Source organism: Urocampus carinirostris, chromosome 17 (assembly GCF_059441175.1).
Source record: "Urocampus carinirostris isolate Australia breed hairy pipefish chromosome 17, RoL_Ucar_1.0, whole genome shotgun sequence".
Lineage (NCBI taxonomy): Eukaryota > Metazoa > Chordata > Actinopteri > Syngnathiformes > Syngnathidae > Urocampus > Urocampus carinirostris.
Genome location: NC_142365.1, coordinates 3758721 through 3779085, shown reverse-complemented (window position 1 = coordinate 3779085; position 20365 = coordinate 3758721). Strand labels below are relative to the sequence as shown.

The 20365-nt window shown below is 44.1% G+C and overlaps 1 protein-coding gene across 2 annotated transcripts in view; it reads left to right on the top strand.

The window, feature by feature from the left end:
- The window catches only part of LOC148348971 (cell adhesion molecule DSCAML1-like), a 143246-nt gene that overhangs the window by 115270 nt on the left and 7611 nt on the right, over positions 1-20365 (top strand). For both annotated transcript variants that reach the window (XM_088320437.1, XM_088320436.1), the window contains exons 21-30: positions 1882-2035; positions 2448-2565; positions 3872-4035; positions 4113-4211; positions 7185-7373; positions 8666-8953; positions 14104-14259; positions 18261-18291; positions 18364-18482; positions 18562-18714. In XM_088320437.1, the coding sequence (XP_088176563.1) occupies positions 1882-2035; positions 2448-2565; positions 3872-4035; positions 4113-4211; positions 7185-7373; positions 8666-8953; positions 14104-14259; positions 18261-18291; positions 18364-18482; positions 18562-18714 (1471 nt within the window). The remainder of the gene's footprint in view (positions 1-1881; positions 2036-2447; positions 2566-3871; positions 4036-4112; positions 4212-7184; positions 7374-8665; positions 8954-14103; positions 14260-18260; positions 18292-18363; positions 18483-18561; positions 18715-20365) is intronic.

The following is a 20365-nucleotide window of genomic DNA, read 5'->3' as shown; positions in this document are numbered from 1 at the left end:
CTTTCTTGAAACAGAATTGTAAAAACTTATATAATAGTTTAAAATTCTAAATATAAAAATATACTGGTAATTTCAAAATCGTAAATAGTTCATTTATACATAAAACATTGTAGACTGTGTCGACCCATTTTAAGAATAATGAGGAGGCCCTAAAAGCCCCCGGGCCATAGTTTGGAGTAATCTTAGCTTTCATTTTTAAAAAATGATTTCAAAAATGGTCAGATTAATTGCTACCTTTTTTTTACGGTAAAAAACAGCGTTAGCTTGCGTGTACAAATTTCAAAAATCGGAATTATCAGTATTTGTTTTGTATTTAATTGAGTACAATAAACAATCGTGACTTGATACCAGGAAAAACGTCAATGAGCCTTTTTTTTCCCGTATACCGATTCTATTCGTGGATAAATGTATTTTTTTCACTCCGATTGCATGATGCTGAGGTAGTACATGTACATCACGGTAATTGAGCAATGATTGATCAGGCGACAAATATCAGTGACTCATTATCCCTGGCATTTGATGCAACGGGAACCGAACCCGGATCGCGGCGGTAAGAGCGCCGAAATCAAACCACTAGTCCAATAGTAGATGACAACGAAAAAAATGTGTTCGATTTCATCTCATCATCACACAATTTTTGAGTCATGGTACCACGTTGTTAGCCAAAAAAACGTTGTACAATGTGGTACTGTGAGTAAAAATAGTGTGATGAGATCAAATCCAATGCCCTTTTCTCTGTGTGATAGGGCTTATTACTATTATTATTATTATTAGATCTATGATTTCATCTATTGTTTTTATTTTTTGATTTTGTGTTTATTTTGAAAACTTTATTCGAACATTAAAATAAAAAAACAGAACAAAAACAATAACTCAAAACCAAAACAAATACTTGATACTAATGTTAATATTGGACCAGGCTGGGAAAATATAGTCAGACATTAAACAGATCCGTACTACTGAGAAGGTTGCTGACCATTGCTATAAAAGAATGGATAATGGTTCAGATGTAATAGATTATAAGAACCACAAAATTCGCAATGAAATAGAAATTCTGAAAATAAAACTTTAATCATTAGATAGATAGATAGATAGAGAGATAGAGCGATATAGAGATAGATGTCTAGCTAGATGTCTAGATAGATAGATGTCTAGATAGATAGATGTCTAGATGTCTAGATGGATAGATGTCTAGATGGATAGATGTCTAGATAGATTTTTAGATGGATAGATGTCTAGATAGATTTCTAGATAGATATGTCTATATAGATGTCTAGAGAGACAGAGAGAGACTTTATTCATCCCCGTAAGGAAATTCACACTTCCAGCAGTATCCTTGTGTTGAAAGGGGGGGGACTTCCTTGGCACGCCCATGGGAGGGGTCGGCACGCCATTATGCGGGGAGAAGATGGCCAATAGGAGAGAGCTAAAGGACTTGAGAAAAAGGCTTCCCACAGACGCCAACAACATTAATTCGGCCGTTTTCCATGGAGTACACTTAGTTAAATTGTTAATGGAATTAAATCTGCCCCTGTGTGGAAATGTCGGCTTCCTGTTCATCTTTTCCCTCAAACGAGCATAAATTGTCGGGTGAATGTAGGTTGTGTTTGGTTAATGGAGTCCGATAACTCATTCGAACAATTTGGTAAACAGTATATTTTGATATTAACACTATGCAAATGTGGGGGTGGGTTTTAATGTGGGCTTTTACTCCCCCGAGTGGAGTTAAAGAGCCTCATGGCAATGATCTCCTCAGTCTTTCCATTTAACAAGACTGTGACAGCAGTCTGTCGCTGAAACATGAAACTGTATCAAAGATAAGGCTATGAAAGTGTGAAACCTGATCCTTCCAACCGCAGTAACGCCAGACCCTTATTCCAGGCCCCCAGTGAGTACGAGGCCAACCCTGAGATGCTCTTCTACCACATCACCCACCTGAGCCGAGGCAAACAGTACCACATCTGGGCTGCCGCCGTGACCACCGCCGGGCGGGGCAACGTCAGCTCAAAAGTCATCGTGGAGCCAGCCGGCAAAGGTAGGCCCCTGCCGCGTGGCCGTCCCGCCCCTGGAGCAGCATCTACTCCTTCACGCTATCCTTTTCATCACCCCCCCCCTCCCCTTATTGATTGACAGACGTAGTATCGATCGCGTGTCGGCTATGTTGCCAGAAACGTTGTTGTTAATTATGTGGTGATGAACTGGGCCGATCTAGTCCAAAGTAAAACGACCCCTGGGGAGAGAGAGAGCCGGCGAGAATCAATAGAGGGAGGATCTATGGCTCCCAGATAGACCGGAGAAGCCGTGGGGTCAGCCGAGGGGCCCGGCTGTATGAATAAAGGCTTCGCTCCCAGACAAACTGGGCCAGACGTACGGAGGGGGGGACGGCGGGTTCAAGCGCGTGTCCGTCAAACACTTTGTGTCTCACGCTTTTGTGTTCTGACTCGCAGTCCCGGCCAAAATATTGTCCTTCGGGGGGACGGTGACCACGCCTTGGATGAAGGAAGTACGTCTGCCCTGCAAGTCTGTCGGGGAACCGGCTCCGACCATCAAGTGGACCAAAGACAGGTCAGTTCGTCCGATACGTGAAATCAATGGCCTATATTCAGATTCAGGGTCAGTTATAGTTTTTGGTCCTATATTTGACATACATAAGGCGCACCGGATTATAAGGCGCTATATTGGGAACGTCGACAAAACAGTAGTTCAGTCCAACTTATTACCCCCTTAACATTCCAAAAGCTTGCAAAGAAGCAAATACGTGTCTCAGACACGTGCGGATGCGGTGTCCGTACGATGTCACCAAACAAACATTTCTTAGTTTCCGTTTTATTTTTTGCTGGCAACTGTGTGGACAGCAAAGTAAGAATTTGATTGTGCAGGGAAACGGAGTTCTTTACTGTGCATATGACAATAAACACTTTGAATTGAATTGAGTTTAAAAATAGACTCATCACAGAACCATCAAGATCGTTCTAAAACAAGATACCGGTAAAATATAAATCCGCATAGCTCACCTAAGTTCTCTTGCAGCCATCACGTTCAATAATGATACGTAACCATGGTCTTCTTACAACCGTGAGTGTAGTAAATCCAGGAGAGTAAAATATTTACAAATACAGAATAGTAAAAAATGTTTTCTCTATGCCGTAGTGCAACCCAACGTGTGATTCGCGTTCATCTTTTTCGGCCAATTGCAGGCTTTGTTTCGCCCCTTAAGCCTATGCGAGCCCGTAAATGATAAAAAGGATCCGCCCCCTTTACCTCTGAATAACTTTAGCCAATAGTGACTGATTCAAATGATGATTGACACATTGGTTAGGAAATGAAACGCCGGTATATAAATCCCAGCATACACCGCGGACGACTTCGCCTTCAGGGGAAAATCTAGTCGGCGGCTGCTTGCCTTAGTTGCAAGACTTTGCGACTTAATATTGATCCATATATAAGGCGCACTGCATTATAAGGCGCATGGTCAGCTTTTAAAAAAAATAAAGGCTTTTAGGTGCGCCTTATAGTGCGGAAAATACAGTACTAATAATATACTAAATAATTATAGCTATGTATAGTATTATACAGTAGTGCAAAGAGTGCAAGAGGAGCAGCTAACCAGATGTGCATTCATGTAACTATGACAAAGTTGACGGGATTCTCCTTTAAAAGCAAGGAAAACCAATTAAGAAGGGCAATGGTCTCACACACCCATAGGGAGTTAGCCGTGCAAGCCGCCTACCTGTTTATTGGGGGTGTTAGGGATTCAGTGTCTTGCTCAGAATTAACTGAGGTTTGCAGACGGACTGACAAAGGGGACAGATAGGAGTGGGTTAAAACATTTCTGAATTCATTTCCTAACATTTACCGTGTGTTTTGTCAGCGAGGACTCGGCCATCCCGGTGACGGCCGACAGTCAGCGTCAAATCTTATCCAACGGCACGCTAGTGCTACGCTCCATCAAAGCAGAAGACTCGGGCTACTACACCTGCACGGCCACCAACACGCTCGGGTTCGATACCATCATCGTCAATCTCGTGGTGCAAGGTGAGGAATTCGTTTTTCGGAAGCCTCGGATTGTTTCGATTCTCGGTTCAAGTCGCAGTTTTTGGGTTTTCCTTTAGTTCCTCCGGACCAGCCTCGGCTAACGGTGTCCACCACTTCCACCTCTTCCATCACCCTGGCTTGGATACCAGGGGATAATGGAGGGAGTTCCATCAGAGGTACGCCTATAACAGGGCTTTAGACCTTTTCCTGCGAGGGCCACATCATTTTTCTCTTCTCTGATGGAGGACCAGTGTCACAAGCCAGAAACGGAGACAGGACCCAATAGCATTCATTCTACTCAGTTTTATTCAAAAACTGAGCAGTGCTTGCTTTCACGATCCGATGATCGTCGGACACGGGTAGCTGATGGCAGGACCGCGGAAGTGGCACTTCCGTGTCGAGCAAGGGTATTCGATGGCAGCAGGAAAGCGGGTCAATAGCCAGGACAGGGGAACAAGGGCGGTAACGAGTCCAGAAAAAGGTCGGCAACAAGTATCAGGCAGGAAACGGCATAACAGGTTGATAGCTGGGACGGAAGAGCAGGGCAGAAACGGGTCCAGAAACAGGTCGGGAACAGGTAACAGGCAGGAAAAAACAGGGCAGGAGATTGTCGGAGGGTCCGGAGCTTGCCTAGCAAAAGCGTAGGTTCGCAGGACGGTCTGACAGCTTCCTCTTGGAAGCCGGGGGTTTAAAAGGAGTCAGGGAACCAATCAGCCCGAATCAGTAATCATGACAACCAAGCTCAGAGACGCATGCCGAAGTGCTTAAATATAAACTATTATTAGAATAAAAAGAAGTAAAATAACCCTTCTTGATTTTTACAAGAACAAAATACAAAAAAAAAAAACAACCTATTAATTAAAATAATAATAATATATATAAACTCTTAACAGGTCCAAGTGTAGCTTAGTTGTCAAAGCACTGGACCACCAAGGGTAAAGATGACTTATGAAAAGGCAGTAAAATTTCCTTTTTTGATCACAATATTTTGAGTCAGGGTACCAGAGATGAATGTTAATTTGTGAGTTTCAAATGTTTTAATGACACTTAATTATATTCTATTCTTCCATAAGCATTGGAAGTAACATATTTATTGTAACATGTGATAGTGATATAAAACCCAATGACTTTTCACATGTCATTTATATCACTGGTGGTAAGGGTTCGGCTCGTTTAAATTCTTACACAACCAAATAAGAGCACCCAGAGTTCTTTTTTTAAGTAAAAAGTAATGAGTGTTATCATATAAATGGGAGAAAAAAAAATCATTCCTTTTATTTAATGTGTTCCACCCCGAACAGCTTTGCTAAAAGTAAGATATGGGAGGGGTAAAGAACAGAATTAGGGCTCTTTGAACTCAGTTGGGCATTGTTAACACATGCTTATTAGAGAAAATATTCATTTATATATTTAAATTGTGTTTGTCAATAATTTATACCCAACACTTATTGTTCACAACGAGATTAGACTTGGCACTCCAGGATAGACATGCAATAAAACATTTAAAAGCTAAAAAAGAGATTTAAAAACTAGAATATTAGGATTAACAGTGCCACGCAATCCGAATGTGAGAGACTTCTGCCACCTGGTGGCCAACACCTATAACTGCCTTTCCTGGATTCAAGCGTCCTAAATCCGAACTCAGGGATCGGGAACCTTTTTGACGCAAAGAGCCATAAAAGCAGAAATATGAGGATTTTTTTCTTGGTAGAGCCACACCATATATATATTTATTCCGAGACGAAATTCATCAAAACCGCCAAACACTTTCTCCGGACAAAAGCTAATTAATTATTTTTTCACAGTGTGATATTTGATGATTTAATAAAATCTATGTAATAATAATAATACCAATGCCTATGTCCCATATCAATATATAGTATATAACACATTCTCTCCCTCCCCCAGATACTTAAGAGTGTTGAGTCTTATTTTAACTGCCATTTTGTCCTAAATAATGGTTTCAAAACAAGGTGCAAGCAAAGTTCTTTTATATAAAAGTCACCAAATACTGCAAACAAAGATACCAACGTATTTAGCTTCATTACAGACAGGGAAAAGAGCGTGCACGCTCTGTGGATTGCTCTACTAATGAAGTTGCTGTTTATTTGGGTAAAACGTTTGTTTTGGGTTCAAGTTAGTTCTGTGGCTTTTCATCATTAAGTGTCTTGATAATAAACATGGATTGTTTGATCAGCTTCCATAGAAAGGATTATAGAGCGATTTACTGCCACACCTTGGCTGTATTTGTAGATAGATAGATAGATAGATAGATACTTTATTCATCCCTGTAGGGAAATTCACTCTTCCAGCAGCATCCTTTTGTTGTTTATTAACAGATCAACAAGATGGCCTCGGGGTGCTGTGTTGTAGTTTAGCAGCAGCGGAGTGGATGACGTCACACGCTAGTCCAAAAGTTCGACGTCCATGCAGCAGATGGAAATCTTTGTGCCCAGGGTTACACCACCTCGTATTCACGTAGATAGCGAGTTCGCCTCCTCTCCGCTTCCCGCAGGCTTTTGTGTCTCTGTCTGCCCTAACAGCGCTGAAGCTGGGTATCTCCACGTTAGCGTCCGGGATACTAGACGTGAGCTTTGATGTTTTGCACCAGCACAGCCTGTTTGTCGGTCTTATTTGGTAGAGAGTTCATTTTCCATGATTACGGACGGTACCGAAGGCTTATATCGAGGCTAGCCGCTTAACTTTCACCTTAGCTTTGGCTCTGCAGCCACAGTAGGGCCCCCTCATCACGCCGGCACGAGAATTCTTTTAGTTCTGCTTCTGCGCAAGGCGTTGATTCCTTGAATAAACGCATTTTTGTGTGTTAAAACCTATAACGATAGGGTAGAAAGTAATCTAAAAAACACGGAAGATAGAAGCAGACACTTAAAACAATAAATCACAAAAAGAGCGAAAAAGCACGAAGCTTCTGGAAAGGCTGCCGTTCGCGGAGGTACCTATGATGTGATCGGTAGATCGGTATGGTCTGTTTTGCATGTCGATAATCGGTGCTGCATGTATCAATATATTAAACGATTGCACTGATTAGATTTGAAAAATATATAAAAAAGAGCCATATATGACTCACGAGCCATAGGGTCCAAACCACTGCTCTGAATGAACCTTTTGCATTTGTGCCGACGGCTCAGGCTTCGTGCTCCAGTATTCGGTGGACAACACCGAGGAGTGGAGGGACGTTTTCATCAGTTCCAGCGAGCGATCCTTCAGGTTGGACAACCTACGCTGCGGAACGTGGTACAAGGTCAAGCTGGCGGCCAAGAACAGCGTGGGCTCGGGTCGCATCAGCGAAATCATCGAAGCCAAAACGCACGGGAGAGGTGAGTTCTGATGAAGGGCAACCGCCCGATGAGCACATGGAAGCCTTATGAATCATGAGACATACTCGATGTTTCATTCATATTGACTCTCTACTGGTCTCTGCTGCAGGAGTGCAGTATTGCAGCTATATATAAGCTTGTCATGTCCAGGGTTGGGTAGGGTTACTTTAACTGGATTACTTTCAATGACTTTTGGATGACTCCAATACCAAATATGCTAATAAAATGAATAAAATGATGACTCACAACACGTGGTAAGCTTTCTCTCCTGGCTCTGATCTCTTTGATCTCCGGCAAAACGAACATCAAATGCGACAGAAACAAAATGAAAACAGCTTGCCAACATCATTTTTGCCGTTCCATGTATTCCGTTAATCCCCAAGCCTGCACAAAATTTAGTAACTTTATTCATAGTTAGTTTCTTTTGTCTTTTATTAGCATATTTGATATTGGAGTAATCCAAAAGTCATTGAAAGTAATCAAGTTAAAGTAACCCTACCCAACCCTGAACAAGGATCACTCAGCTTCTACTTGTCAAAACCAGGAGGGAAACAGAACCCACTTGCGTGACGTTCACCAAGGTTTGGGTAGGGTTACTTTAACTGGATTACTTTCAATTACTTTTAGATGACTGCAATACCAAATATGCTAATAAAAGACAAAAGAAACAAAATATGAATAAAATAATGACTCACAACACGTGGTAAGCTTTCTCTCCTGGCTTTGATCTCCGGCAAAACGAACATCAAATGCGACAGAAACCAAATGAAAATAAATCCAAACAGCTTGCCAACATCATTTTTGCCGTTCCATGTATTCAGTTACTCCCCAAACCTGCAAAAAAATTGAGTCATTTTATCATATTTAGTTTATTTTGTCTTTTATTAGCATATTTGCTATTGGAGTAAGTCATTGAAAGTAATCCAGTTAAAGTGACCCTACCCAACCCTGGGACTCATGTCCCATTGAAGTCCTAAAAATTCATTATCAAATGTTAGTAACTTCTTTAAACTTTCCATAGACATCAATGCACATGAATTATTTAACAAACTACTATTTATTGATTGTTGTTGATTAAAACATTTGTGCGCAATCCCCCCATTCCGTCTCTTGTACAAAATTTCTCCATTTGCCCCGCCCTGTGCCTAAAACCGCCACGGTTTTCACCAATCACGTGACCCACCGAAACGAGGCTTCATTTTCCCCGCCCCCCCTTAACCTGACCCAAACTCTGAATCCCTGCTTCAATTTTCCAGTCACTAGCGACAGCTAACTTTGTTCTCTCTCCGTAGAACCGGTATTCAGCAAGGACCAGCCTCTTCTCACCCACATCAACTCCACACACGCCGGTCTCAACCTGCAGGGTTGGACCAGCGGGGGCTGCCCCATCACGGACATGATGCTGGACTTCAGACCAAAAGGGACTTGGGCCTGGCAGAGTCTCAAAGCCAACTCCACCACTCAGCTTTTCCTCAGCGAGCTGCGGGAGGCGACTTGGTACGAGCTGAAAATGAAGGCCTGCAACAGCGCTGGCTGCGGAAACCAGAGCTCCCAGTTTGCCACGACTGATTATGATGGAAGTGAGTGTCTCTCATTCTTTACTAAAATAAGTCGCACGAAAAATGAATGAATGCAGTGTTCTGGTTTGCCTGCGTCCTAGACGCATGATTTTTGCCGGGGACACTTTGTGTCAAATCAACGTTTTTGACACCAAATTGTCATTATTACCCGATTACTTTTTTTTTTTTTTTTTTAAACAAAGATTTACCGCACTCCAAACTTTTCGTCAGGCAGATCCGCCATTGTTGTTTTGGTCTCGCGCCAATCTCGTTGCTTAGAGATGACGTCTCAATAAACTGGCTAAGGATCAGCTGATACCGATTATTAATAGTATTAAGAGGGGTTCGATAGTGTCACGGTTGCCCATTGCCCTCGTTGCCTGATTGGCTTCTCTCCTATTTAAGCTCAGTGCTCTCACTCACCCCTTGTCAGTCCGTCAACAAACCTCTGCACCCGCAAGACGTGTGTTTTGACTCTGTCTGGTATCCTGCTTGTGAAGCCTGTCCAATATCCATCCCGTCTATCTCGTCCTATTTGGTATCAGACTCCAGTCCCCAGTATCGGTTATCGATCCCGTCTATCTCGTCCTGTCTGATATCTGACTCCAGTTTCCAGTATTGGTTATCGATCCCGGTTATCTCGTCCTGTTTGATATCGGACTCCAGTCTCTAGTGTTTGGTATCGATCCCGTCTGTCTCGTCCTGTCTGATACCTTGTTACAATCTCTAGCATCGGGTATCGATCCCATCTGTCTTGTCCGGTTTGATATTGGTCTCCAGTCTCCAGTGTCTGGTATCCTTACCGTCTATCTCGTCCTGTTTGATATCCGACTCCAGTCTCCAGTGTCTGGTATTGATCCCGTCTGTCTCGTCCTGTCTGATATCTGACTCCAGTCTCCAGTATCGGTTATCGATCCCGTCTATCTCATCCTGTTTAGTATCTGACTCCAGTCTCCAGTGTTTGGTATCGATCCCGTCTGTCTCGTCCTGTCTGATACCTTGCTACAATCTCCAGCATCGGGTATCGATCCCATCTGTCTTGTCCTATTTGATATTGGTCTCCAGTGTCTGGTATCGTTACCGTCTATCTCGTCCTGTTTGATATCTGACTCCAGTCTCCAGTGTCTGGTATCGATCCCGTCTGTCTTGTCCTGTCTGATATCTGACTCAAGTCTCCAGTATCGGTTATCAATCCCGTCTATCTCATCCTGTTTAGTATCTGACTCCAGTCTCCAGTGTTTGGTATCGATCCCGTCTGTCTCGTCCAGACTGATATCTGACTCCAGTCTCCAGTATCGGTTATCGATCCCGGTTATCTCGTCCTGTTTGATATCGGACTCCAGTCTCCAGTGTTTGGTATCGATCCCGTCTGTCTCGTCCAGTCTGATACCTTGTTACAATCTCTAGCATCGGGTATCGATCCCATCTGTCTTGTCCGGTTTGATATTGGTCTCCAGTCTCCAGTGTCTGGTATCCTTACCGTCTATCTCGTCCTGTTTGATATCTGACTCCAGTCTCCAGTGTCTGGTATTGATCCCGTCTGTCTCGTCCTGTCTGATATCTGACTCCAGTCTCCAGTATCGGTTATCGATCCCGTCTATCTCATCCTGTTTAGTATCTGACTCCAGTCTCCAGTGTCTGGTATCGATCCCGTCTGTCTCGTCCAGTCTGATACCTTGTTACAATCTCTAGCATCGGGTATCGATCCCATCTGTCTTGTCCGGTTTGATATTGGTCTCCAGTCTCCAGTGTCTGGTATCCTTACCGTCTATCTCGTCCTGTTTGATATCTGACTCCAGTCTCCAGTGTCTGGTATCGATCCCGTCTGTCTTGTCCTGTCTGATATCTGACTCAAGTCTCCAGTATCGGTTATCAATCCCGTCTATCTCATCCTGTTTAGTAGCTGACTCCAGTCTCCAGTGTCTGGTATCGATCCCGTCTGTCTTGTCCTGTCTGATATCTGACTCAAGTCTCCAGTATCGGTTATCAATCCCGTCTATCTCATCCTGTTTAGTATCTGACTCCAGTCTCCAGTGTTTGGTATCGATCCCGTCTGTCTCGTCCAGACTGATATCTGACTCCAGTCTCCAGTATCGGTTATCGATCCCGGTTATCTCGTCCTGTTTGATATCGGACTCCAGTCTCCAGTGTTTGGTATCGATCCCGTCTGTCTCGTCCAGTCTGATACCTTGTTACAATCTCTAGCATCGGGTATCGATCCCATCTGTCTTGTCCGGTTTGATATTGGTCTCCAGTCTCCAGTGTCTGGTATCCTTACCGTCTATCTCGTCCTGTTTGATATCTGACTCCAGTCTCCAGTGTCTGGTATTGATCCCGTCTGTCTCGTCCTGTCTGATATCTGACTCCAGTCTCCAGTATCGGTTATCGATCCCGTCTATCTCATCCTGTTTAGTATCTGACTCCAGTCTCCAGTGTTTGGTATCGATCCCGTCTGTCTCGTCCTGTCTGATACCTTGCTACAATCTCCAGCATCGGGTATCGATCCCATCTGTCTTGTCCTATTTGATATTGGTCTCCAGTGTCTGGTATCGTTACCGTCTATCTCGTCCTGTTTGATATCTGACTCCAGTCACCAGTGTCTGGTATCGATCCCGTCTGTCTTGTCCTGTCTGATATCTGACTCAAGTCTCCAGTATCGGTTATCAATCCCGTCTATCTCATCCTGTTTAGTAGCTGACTCCAGTCTCCAGTGTTTGGTATCGATCCCGTCTGACTCGTCCTGTCTGATACCTTGCTACAATCTCCAGCATCGGGTATCGATCCCATCTGCCTTGTCCTGTTTGATATTGGTCTCCAGTGTCTGGTATCCTTACCGTCTATCTAGTCCTGTTTGATATCTGACTCCAGTCACCAGTGTCTGATATCGATCCCGTCTGTCTCGTCCTGTCTGATATCTGACTCAAGTCTCCAGTATCGGTTATCAATCCCGTCTATTTCATCCTGTTTAGTATCTGACTCCAGTCTCCAGTGTTTGGTATCGATCCTGTCTGTCTCGTCCTGTCTGATACCTTGCTACAATCTCCAGCATCGGGTATCGATCCCACCTGCCTTGTCCTGTTTGATATTGGTCTCCAGTGTCTGGTATCCTTACCGTCTATCTCGTCCTGTTTGATATCTGACTCCAGTCACCAGTGTCTGGTATCGATCCCGTCTGTCTTGTCCTGTCTGATATCTGACTCAAGTCTCCAGTATCGGTTATCAATCCCGTCTATCTCATCCTGTTTAGTATCTGACTCCAGTCTCCATTGTTTGGTATCGATCCCGTCTGTCTCGTCCTGTCTGATACCTTGCTACAATCTCCAGCATCGGGTATCGATCCCATCTGCCTTGTCCTGTTTGATATTGGTCTCCAGTCTCCAGTGTCTGGTATCGTTACCGTCTATCTCGTCCTGTTTGATATCTGACTCCAGTCTCCAATGTCTTGTATTGATCCCGTCTGTCTCGCCCTGTCTGATACCTTGCTATAATCTCCAGTATCGGGTATCGTCCCTGTCTATCTCATCCTGTTTGATATCTGACTCCAGTCTCCAGTGTCTGGTATCGATCCCGTCTGTCTCGTCCTCTTCTGATATCTTGCTACAGTCTCCGGTATCTGGTATTGATTCCGCCTGTCTTGTCCTGTCTGATATCTGACTCCAGTCTCCAGTATCTGGTATTGATCCTTTCTGTCCTGTCCTGTCCGGTATCTGCTCGTGTATCTGGTATCGATCCCGTCTGTCTCGTCCTGTCTGACATCTTGCTACAGTCTCCAATATCTGGTATCCATTCCTCCAGTCTACAGTATCCGGGATCGATCCCATCTGTCTCGTCCTGTCTGATATCTGACTCCAGCTTCCAGTATCTGGTATCGATCTTTTTTGTCCCGTCCTTTCCGGTATCGATCCTGTCTGTCCGGTATCTGCTTGTGTATCTGGTATCGATCTTGTCGGCCTCTGGCTTCCTGTTTTTCCACGCCGGACTTCTGTCTTACTTCTTCCGCCCAGCGATCGCCGAATCACTGGATTATCCTAACCTATCCTATCCTATGATTACCCCCTTGTGGCCATTTTAGAATCAGGAACAACTGAAGAAATAAGAAATAAAGAGTAGGATTTTGTCGTTTACTTCATACAGTTTGAGTCCTTGTACTTAAAGGTCGAACAAATGTTTATGAACTTTCATTTATTTCAAAAATCTTGATTGGGGGCAGCACGGCGGCAGAGTGGTTAGCGTGTCTGCGCCACAGTTCTGAGGTCATGAGACCGAACCTTCCTGTGCGGAGTTTGCATGTTCTCCCTGTTCTTGCGTGGGTTTCCTCCCACATTCCAAAAACATGCATGTTAGGTTAATTGGCCGGTCCAAATTGTCCCTAACGAGTGAACAGTTGGGCAGCACGGCGGCGCAGTGGTTAGCGCGTGTGCGGCGCAGTTCTGAGGTCTCATCTCATCTCATTAGCCGTACCGCTTATCCTCATTAGGGTCGCGGGGGGGCTGGAGCCCATCCCAGCCATCTCCAGGCAGTGGGCAGGGGACACCCTGAACTGGTTGCCAGCCAATCGCAGGGCACACGGGGAAAGACAACTCACTCGCTCGCTCATTCACACCTAGGGACAATTTAGACCGGCCAATCCACCTGAAATGCATGTTTTTGGAATGTGGGAGGAAACCGGAGTGCCCGGAGGAAACCCACGCAAGCACGGGGAGAACATACAAACTCCGCACAGGAAGTCTGGAGCTGGATTTGAACCCACGACAGGTTCCCATTACATGAACTGTGCCGCACAAGCGCTAACCACTGCGCCGCCGTGCTAGTTCTGAGGTCATGGGATGGAATCCTCCTGTGCGGAGTTTGCATGTTCTCCCCGTGCTTGCGTGGGTTTCCTCCGGGCACTTCGGTTTCCTCCCGCAATCCAAAAACATGCTATCGGGTTAATTGGCCGGTCCAAATTGTCCCTAGTGAGTCGTCTGTCCCTGTGTGTCCTCCGACTGGCTGGCAACCGGTTCAGGGTGTCCCCTGCCCACTGCCCGAAGATAGCTGGGATGGGCTCCAGCACCCCCGCGACCCTACTGAGGATAAGCGGTGTAGATAATGAATGAATGTGGAACTCTTTTTCTTTTATGAACCTATTTTTGATGAGAAGGGATGAAATAGCAAGCGAATTTCCTCCATAGGCACCATCCCTCCTATCAAATCTGCGCGGGGGGAAGGCGACGACGTGAAAAAATTGTTTTCCATCGGCTCGCCCGTTATCCTGGTCACCATCGGCGTCGCTCTGCTCTTCATTATCCGCAAAAAACGTAAAGAGAAGAGGCTGAAACGGCTTCGAGGTAAGACAAATAGGAAGGAATGCTGAAAAAAACTCGTATATTTTTGCACTACTGCATATTGCACTCATACATATTGTGTACATTTTAACCTTTATCTTCTTTGTTCCTTTATATTGTGTAAATTACCGTAAATTCCGGACAATAGAGCGCACCTGATTATAAGCCGCACCCACCACATTTTAAGAGGAAAACCGATTTTGTACTTACACAAGCCGCACCTGTATATAAGCCGCATGCGCCCACATGAAAAAATGTAACACAAACACAAAACGAACCCAAACCCGGCTTTAAGTCCGGCAATTGAAACTAAATGTCCTTCATTGGGGCGGCAGTGGCTCAGGAGGTAGAGCGCTCGTTTTGGGATCAAGGGATCGCAGTTCGAATCCCGGCTCCTCCGTATTACATGTCGAAGTGTCCTTGGGTAAGACACTGCCCCCGATAAGCAGGTTAATGCCTTACATGGCTGCACGGCCGCTATAAGTTTTTTTGGGACGGCAGTGGTTTAGGAGGTATAGCGCTCGTTTTGGGATCAAGGGATGGCAGTTCGAATCCCGGCTCCTCCGTGTTACATGTCGAAGTGTCCTCGGGTAAGACACTGAACCTCTAATGCCCCCGATAAGCAGGTTAACGCCTTACATGGCTGCACGGCCGCTATAAGTTCTTTTGGACGGCAGTGGTTTAGGAGGTAGAGCGCTCGTTTTGGGATCAAGGGATCACAGTTCGAATCCCGGCTCCTCCGTGTTGGATGTCAAAGTGTCCTTGGGTAAGACACTGAACCCCTAATGCCCCCGATAAGCAGGTTAACGCCTTACATGGCTGCACGGCCGCTATAAGTTTTTTTTGAACGGCAGTGGTTTAGGAGGTAGAGCGCTCGTTTTGGGATCAAGAGATCGCTGTTCGAATCCCGGCTCCTCCGTGTTGGATGTCAAAGTGTCCTTGGGTAAGACACTGAACCCTAATGCCCCCGATAAGCAGGTTAACGCCTTACATGGCTGCATGGCCGCTATAAGTTTTTTTGGGACGGCAGTGGTTTAGGAGGTAGAGCGCTCGTTTTGGGATCAAGGGATCGCAGTTCGAATCCCGGCTCCTCCGTGTTACATGTCGAAGTGTCCTCGGGTAAGACACTGAACCTCTAATGCCCCCGATAAGCAGGTTAACGCCTTACATGGCTGCACGGCCGCTATAAGTTTTTTTGGGACGGCAGTGGTTTAGGAGGTAGAGCGCTCGTTTTGGGATCAAGAGATCGCTGTTCGAATCCCGGCTCCTCCGTGTTACATGTCATAGTGTCCTTAGGTAAGACACTGAACTCCTAATGCCCCTGATAAGCAGGTTAGCGCCTTTCATGGCTGCACGGCCGCTATTGGGAAATGTGAAGCACGCTGTAAAGCGCTTTGGGAAGTCTTGACTTGAAAAGTGCGATATAAATGCAGATCATTTCATTTATTTTTGGTTTGAACAACTTTATTGACACTATTAACAGCAAATAAACAATGTGAGGGTTGAACAATTACGTTATATCTGACAATATGACGTTTTAACAATTTCGACATTTTTAACAGCAATTGAACACACAATTTCATTATATCATATCCCAACAATATGAGTTTTTATCGACACTTTTAACAGCAATTAAATACTTCTTGGTTTGTTTTTTAGCAAATAAACAATGTGAGGTTTGAACAATTTTTCTCGACAATCTCAACAGCAATTAAGCATATTCACAATTTCGTGACGTTTTAACAATTTTTTCCGACATTTTTAACAGCAATTAAACACACAATTTCATTCATTAAAGTCCACAGTCCAAAAATCACAGCCGGCAAAGTGAACGGAAAATGATACCGGTACTTAAGGTTTGATGCAGACCTGCAGAGTCCGGGTCCCGTTGAAAGTACCGTATTTTCCGCACTATAAGGCGCACCTAAAAGTCTTAATTTTTTCAAAAGCTGACCATGCGCCTAATACAGTGCGCCTTATTTATGGATCAATGTTAAATCACAAAGTCTTCCAACTAACTTGCAGCCGCCGACTCGATTTTCCCCCGAACGCCAAGTAGTCCGCGGCGTATGCTGGGATTTATTTACCGGCGTTTCATTGGCTAACCAATGTGTCAATCATCATTTGAATCGATCACTATTGGTTAAAGTTATTCGGAGGTCAAGGGGGGGATCCTTTTTATCATTTACAGGCTGGCATAGGCTTAAGCTGTAAAACAAAGCCTGCAATTGGCCGAAAAAGATGTGTCAATCATCAGTTGAATCGATCACTATTGGCTAAAGTTATTCGGAGGTCAAGGGGCGGATCCTTTTTATCATTTACAGGCTGGCATTGGCTGAAGCGGCAAAACAAAGCCTGCAATTGGCCGAAAAAGATGAATGGTTGACGGCATACAGAAAGCATTTTTTTACTATTCTGTATTTGTAAATATTTTATTCTCCTGGATTTACTAAACTCACGGATATAAGAGGACCATGGCTGCACATTATTATTGAACACAACGACTTTGGTGAGCTACTCCGGGTTTTATATTGTCCCTGTATCTTGTTTCAGACTGAACTCGATGTTTCTGTGATAAGCGGTGCAGATAATGGATGGAATGGAGTGTCTATTTTTAAATTAAACTCAATTCCAAGTGTTTATCGTCAAATGCACAGTAAAGTTGCGAGCGAAATAGAAAATAGAAACTAAGGAATGGTTGGCATTTCTTGAATCCCAAGACTTTAACCTTCCGAATGATGGAACGATGCATTTGAGTGACATCGTACGTGTTCTCGACACGTCTTTGCAAGCTTTGGGAATGTTAAGGGGGTAATAAGTTGGACTGAATCATCTGACTGTTTTGTCCACCTTCCCATTGTAGCGCCTTATAATCCGGTGCGTCTTATGTATGTCAAATATAGGACCAAAGACTATTTTTTCGGGGTGCGCCCTATAACCCGGTGCGCTTTATAGTGCGGAAAATACGGTAATCCAAGGAAAAAAAGTGTATATTTCCAAATGTAAGGGAGGGAAAAAAATATATCTACTAAATATACATCTCCTGACGGACAGACCTTTTCGTTTCATAAATCTAAGACACCACGACGGTCCTCCTTTGAAATCCGGAATTTTCTTTTCGGTGGCGATTGTTTTTGCTGTCAGTCTGATCTGCACAGTCGAAACACCTCGGCCGTCTGCTCTCTGTGTGTTCACCCAGTCTTCTAGAGGGTCTTCCAGTTCGGGCCACCTAGTTTTATTACCTTTTCGCCTTTTTACATTTCTCCAGTTCTTCCCGCTGCCGTTTCCAGCGTCTCACCATCGATTTGTTTATGCCAAGTTTACGTGCAGTAGCTCTGTTTCCTTCTTTATCGGACTGCTCGATTGCTTTTAGCTTGAAAGCTGCGTCATGTGCCTTTGAAATGAAAATGAAATGAAATGATCTGCATTTCTATAGCGCTTTTCAAGTCAATGACTTCCCAAAGTGCTTTACAGTGTGCTTCACATTTCCCAATAGCGGCCGTGCAGCCATGTAAGGCGCTAACCTGCTTATTGGGGGTATTAGGGGTTCAGTGTCTTACCCAAGGACACTTCGACATGTAACACGGACAAGCCGGGATTCGAACTGGGATCCCTTGATCCCAAGAGGAGCGCTCTACCTCCTGAGCTACTGCCTTTCTTTTTGCATTTTGCATGATGAGGGTATGATTACGCTAATTTAATTCATGCACAAGCCAAGAAGTTGCAGTCTTCCTCGGCGCATATATTCCACCGGTCTAAATCTTACCTTTTGTACTCGAGCGCCGCAGGGTTGAAAGTTTAGGAAAAAAGTAGCGGCTCATAGTCCGGAATTTACGGTAAAACCTTATCTTCTTTGTTCCTTTATCTTCTTTGTTTTCTTTTATCCTCACTGTTAAATGTGAAACTGGAGTGCCACGTCCAACTTCGTTTTCACAATATGTTCAACCCGTTTTGTAACAATGACAATAAAGGTATATTCTATTCTATATCATTTCCTTTTATAGATGCCAAGAGCCTCGCGGAGATGCTTATTAGGTGAGAATTTATTATAAATGTTGTAAAATGGGGAAAAACGCATGGTGATAAATAACATTTTTCTGTGTACAGTAAAAACAATCGGAGCATTGACACTCCGGTGAAGGGCCCACCTCAGGGCCCCCGGCTGCACATCGACATACCCCGGGTCCAGCTGCTCATCGAGGACAAGGAAGGCATCAAACAAATAGGTACGCGGTTGAAAGGTATCTATCCATTGATGCTTCTTCAAGAAGAATGATTTAATTTTGTTTCTTTTGTCTCTCAAAGGAGAGGACAAGGCTGCGGTGCCGGTGACCGACACTGAATTCAGCCAATCGGTCAACCCGCAGAATTTCTGCTCAGGCGTCTCCCTTCACCATCAAGCCCTCATCCAAAATTCGGGACCTCTGATTGACATGTCGGACATCCGTCCTGGCACGAGTGAGTTTTCTTTGACTTTGGACATGAAAATCCCTAAAAAGTGTCACCTGGTAGGTTTTTACATCCACTGCCGAATTGTTGAGCCGAGAAAAAATATCACAAACCTCATTTGGAGACCGGTATCATAAAACAATCCGATTTTGTGCCCAGCACAAAGCAGAATCATGGAATGCAGCCGGCTCGTAAATAAATGGAAGCGGCTCCTCTTGTTAATCTTCTTTGATTTTTGCAAAAGAGACAACTTAATTTTGCTGCGGTGTACCCGTCCCACCAAGGATCCACATTCAGGCTGGACTGGATGATGAGGCTTTGATTTCAGTTACGTTGCAATGAGCGACACAACATACTGTTAGGTTATAAATATTAAAATGTACCGTTTACCAAATGGTTCGAATTAGTTATCTGACTCCATTGACCAAACTGTTAGGTTTAAGTCCCCAACATTTTTAATAAAACGCTCTGAAATAAAAAAAGACATAGAGAATCGGTCATTGAGAATTGGTTATTTTATTAATCATTATAATGAGAGCGGCGGAGACCGGGCTGTTACAAATCTCCTCCTCACTCTGAAGAACTCTCCGATCCCTCCCTTCTTTTCATTAAGGTTCTTGGTGAAAAACAACTCGAGTTATGGCATGCACAGGTCAGGGTGCACCCACTGGAATGTGAAACAGACTGAACAAAAAACAACTCATGGCCTTGAAGAACAGCTTACGGCTGAAAACTATACAAAAAGGGCTGAGAACACTTATAACATATTAATGTCAACTGTAGGATAAATATATGTATATAATTCCAACACAAACACAACCTACATCCACCCAACAATGCGCGCTCGTTTCTTGATGGAAAAGATGGACAAGAATAGCCGACATTTTCACACATAGCAATTTGACTAAGTATACTCCCTCTTAAATGGCCAAATTAGTCGAATTGGTGTCGTTGGAGTCTCTGGCGAGCCTTTTCTGAAGTCTTCAAGCCTTTTTTCCCTCTCGGCCTACGCCTCTACGCAAGATGGTTTGCCGGCTCCTCCCATGGTCGTGCCAATGAAGCTCAACCTGGGCGTCGCGACGTCTGGAAAACTCACAAAACAACACCGAGCGTTTCTACGTCATCAGGGCCTTGTTCTCAAAAATCGTCTTCTTCGCCTGCCGTCCTCCGTCAGAGTGCTGTTATCAACAGAACTAGACAAAATATTCTGCATTCGGAACGGCGCGACCTATCATTGAACCATAGCCTACTTGGTGAAAATCTTCATTGCACTCAATCGTATAAAATCCTTTATAGTCAAATGTATAAAATCCTTCAATACACACACCATGTGGTTAGCACCTCCGTTGGATCTCAACATCGTTAGCAGCGCGCTGGAGACTGCTCTAAACATATCAAATAGTTTTCTTTTCAATTGACATACAATACAGTTCAGAAAATCAACAATCACAATATTTTTCACATACATTTTAACAAGCTACTTTTAGCAAGTGATCGTATAGTAGTTTTAACTTTTACAATGAATTCAACTCGACATAGTTTTAGTCTGAATTTCAACCAACATCATCCTTTTTATATATTTGTGAAAACATAAATAATTACAATAACGAGTGTAAAAACGGGAACAATTTACCTGCAATGAGCGACACAACACACACAC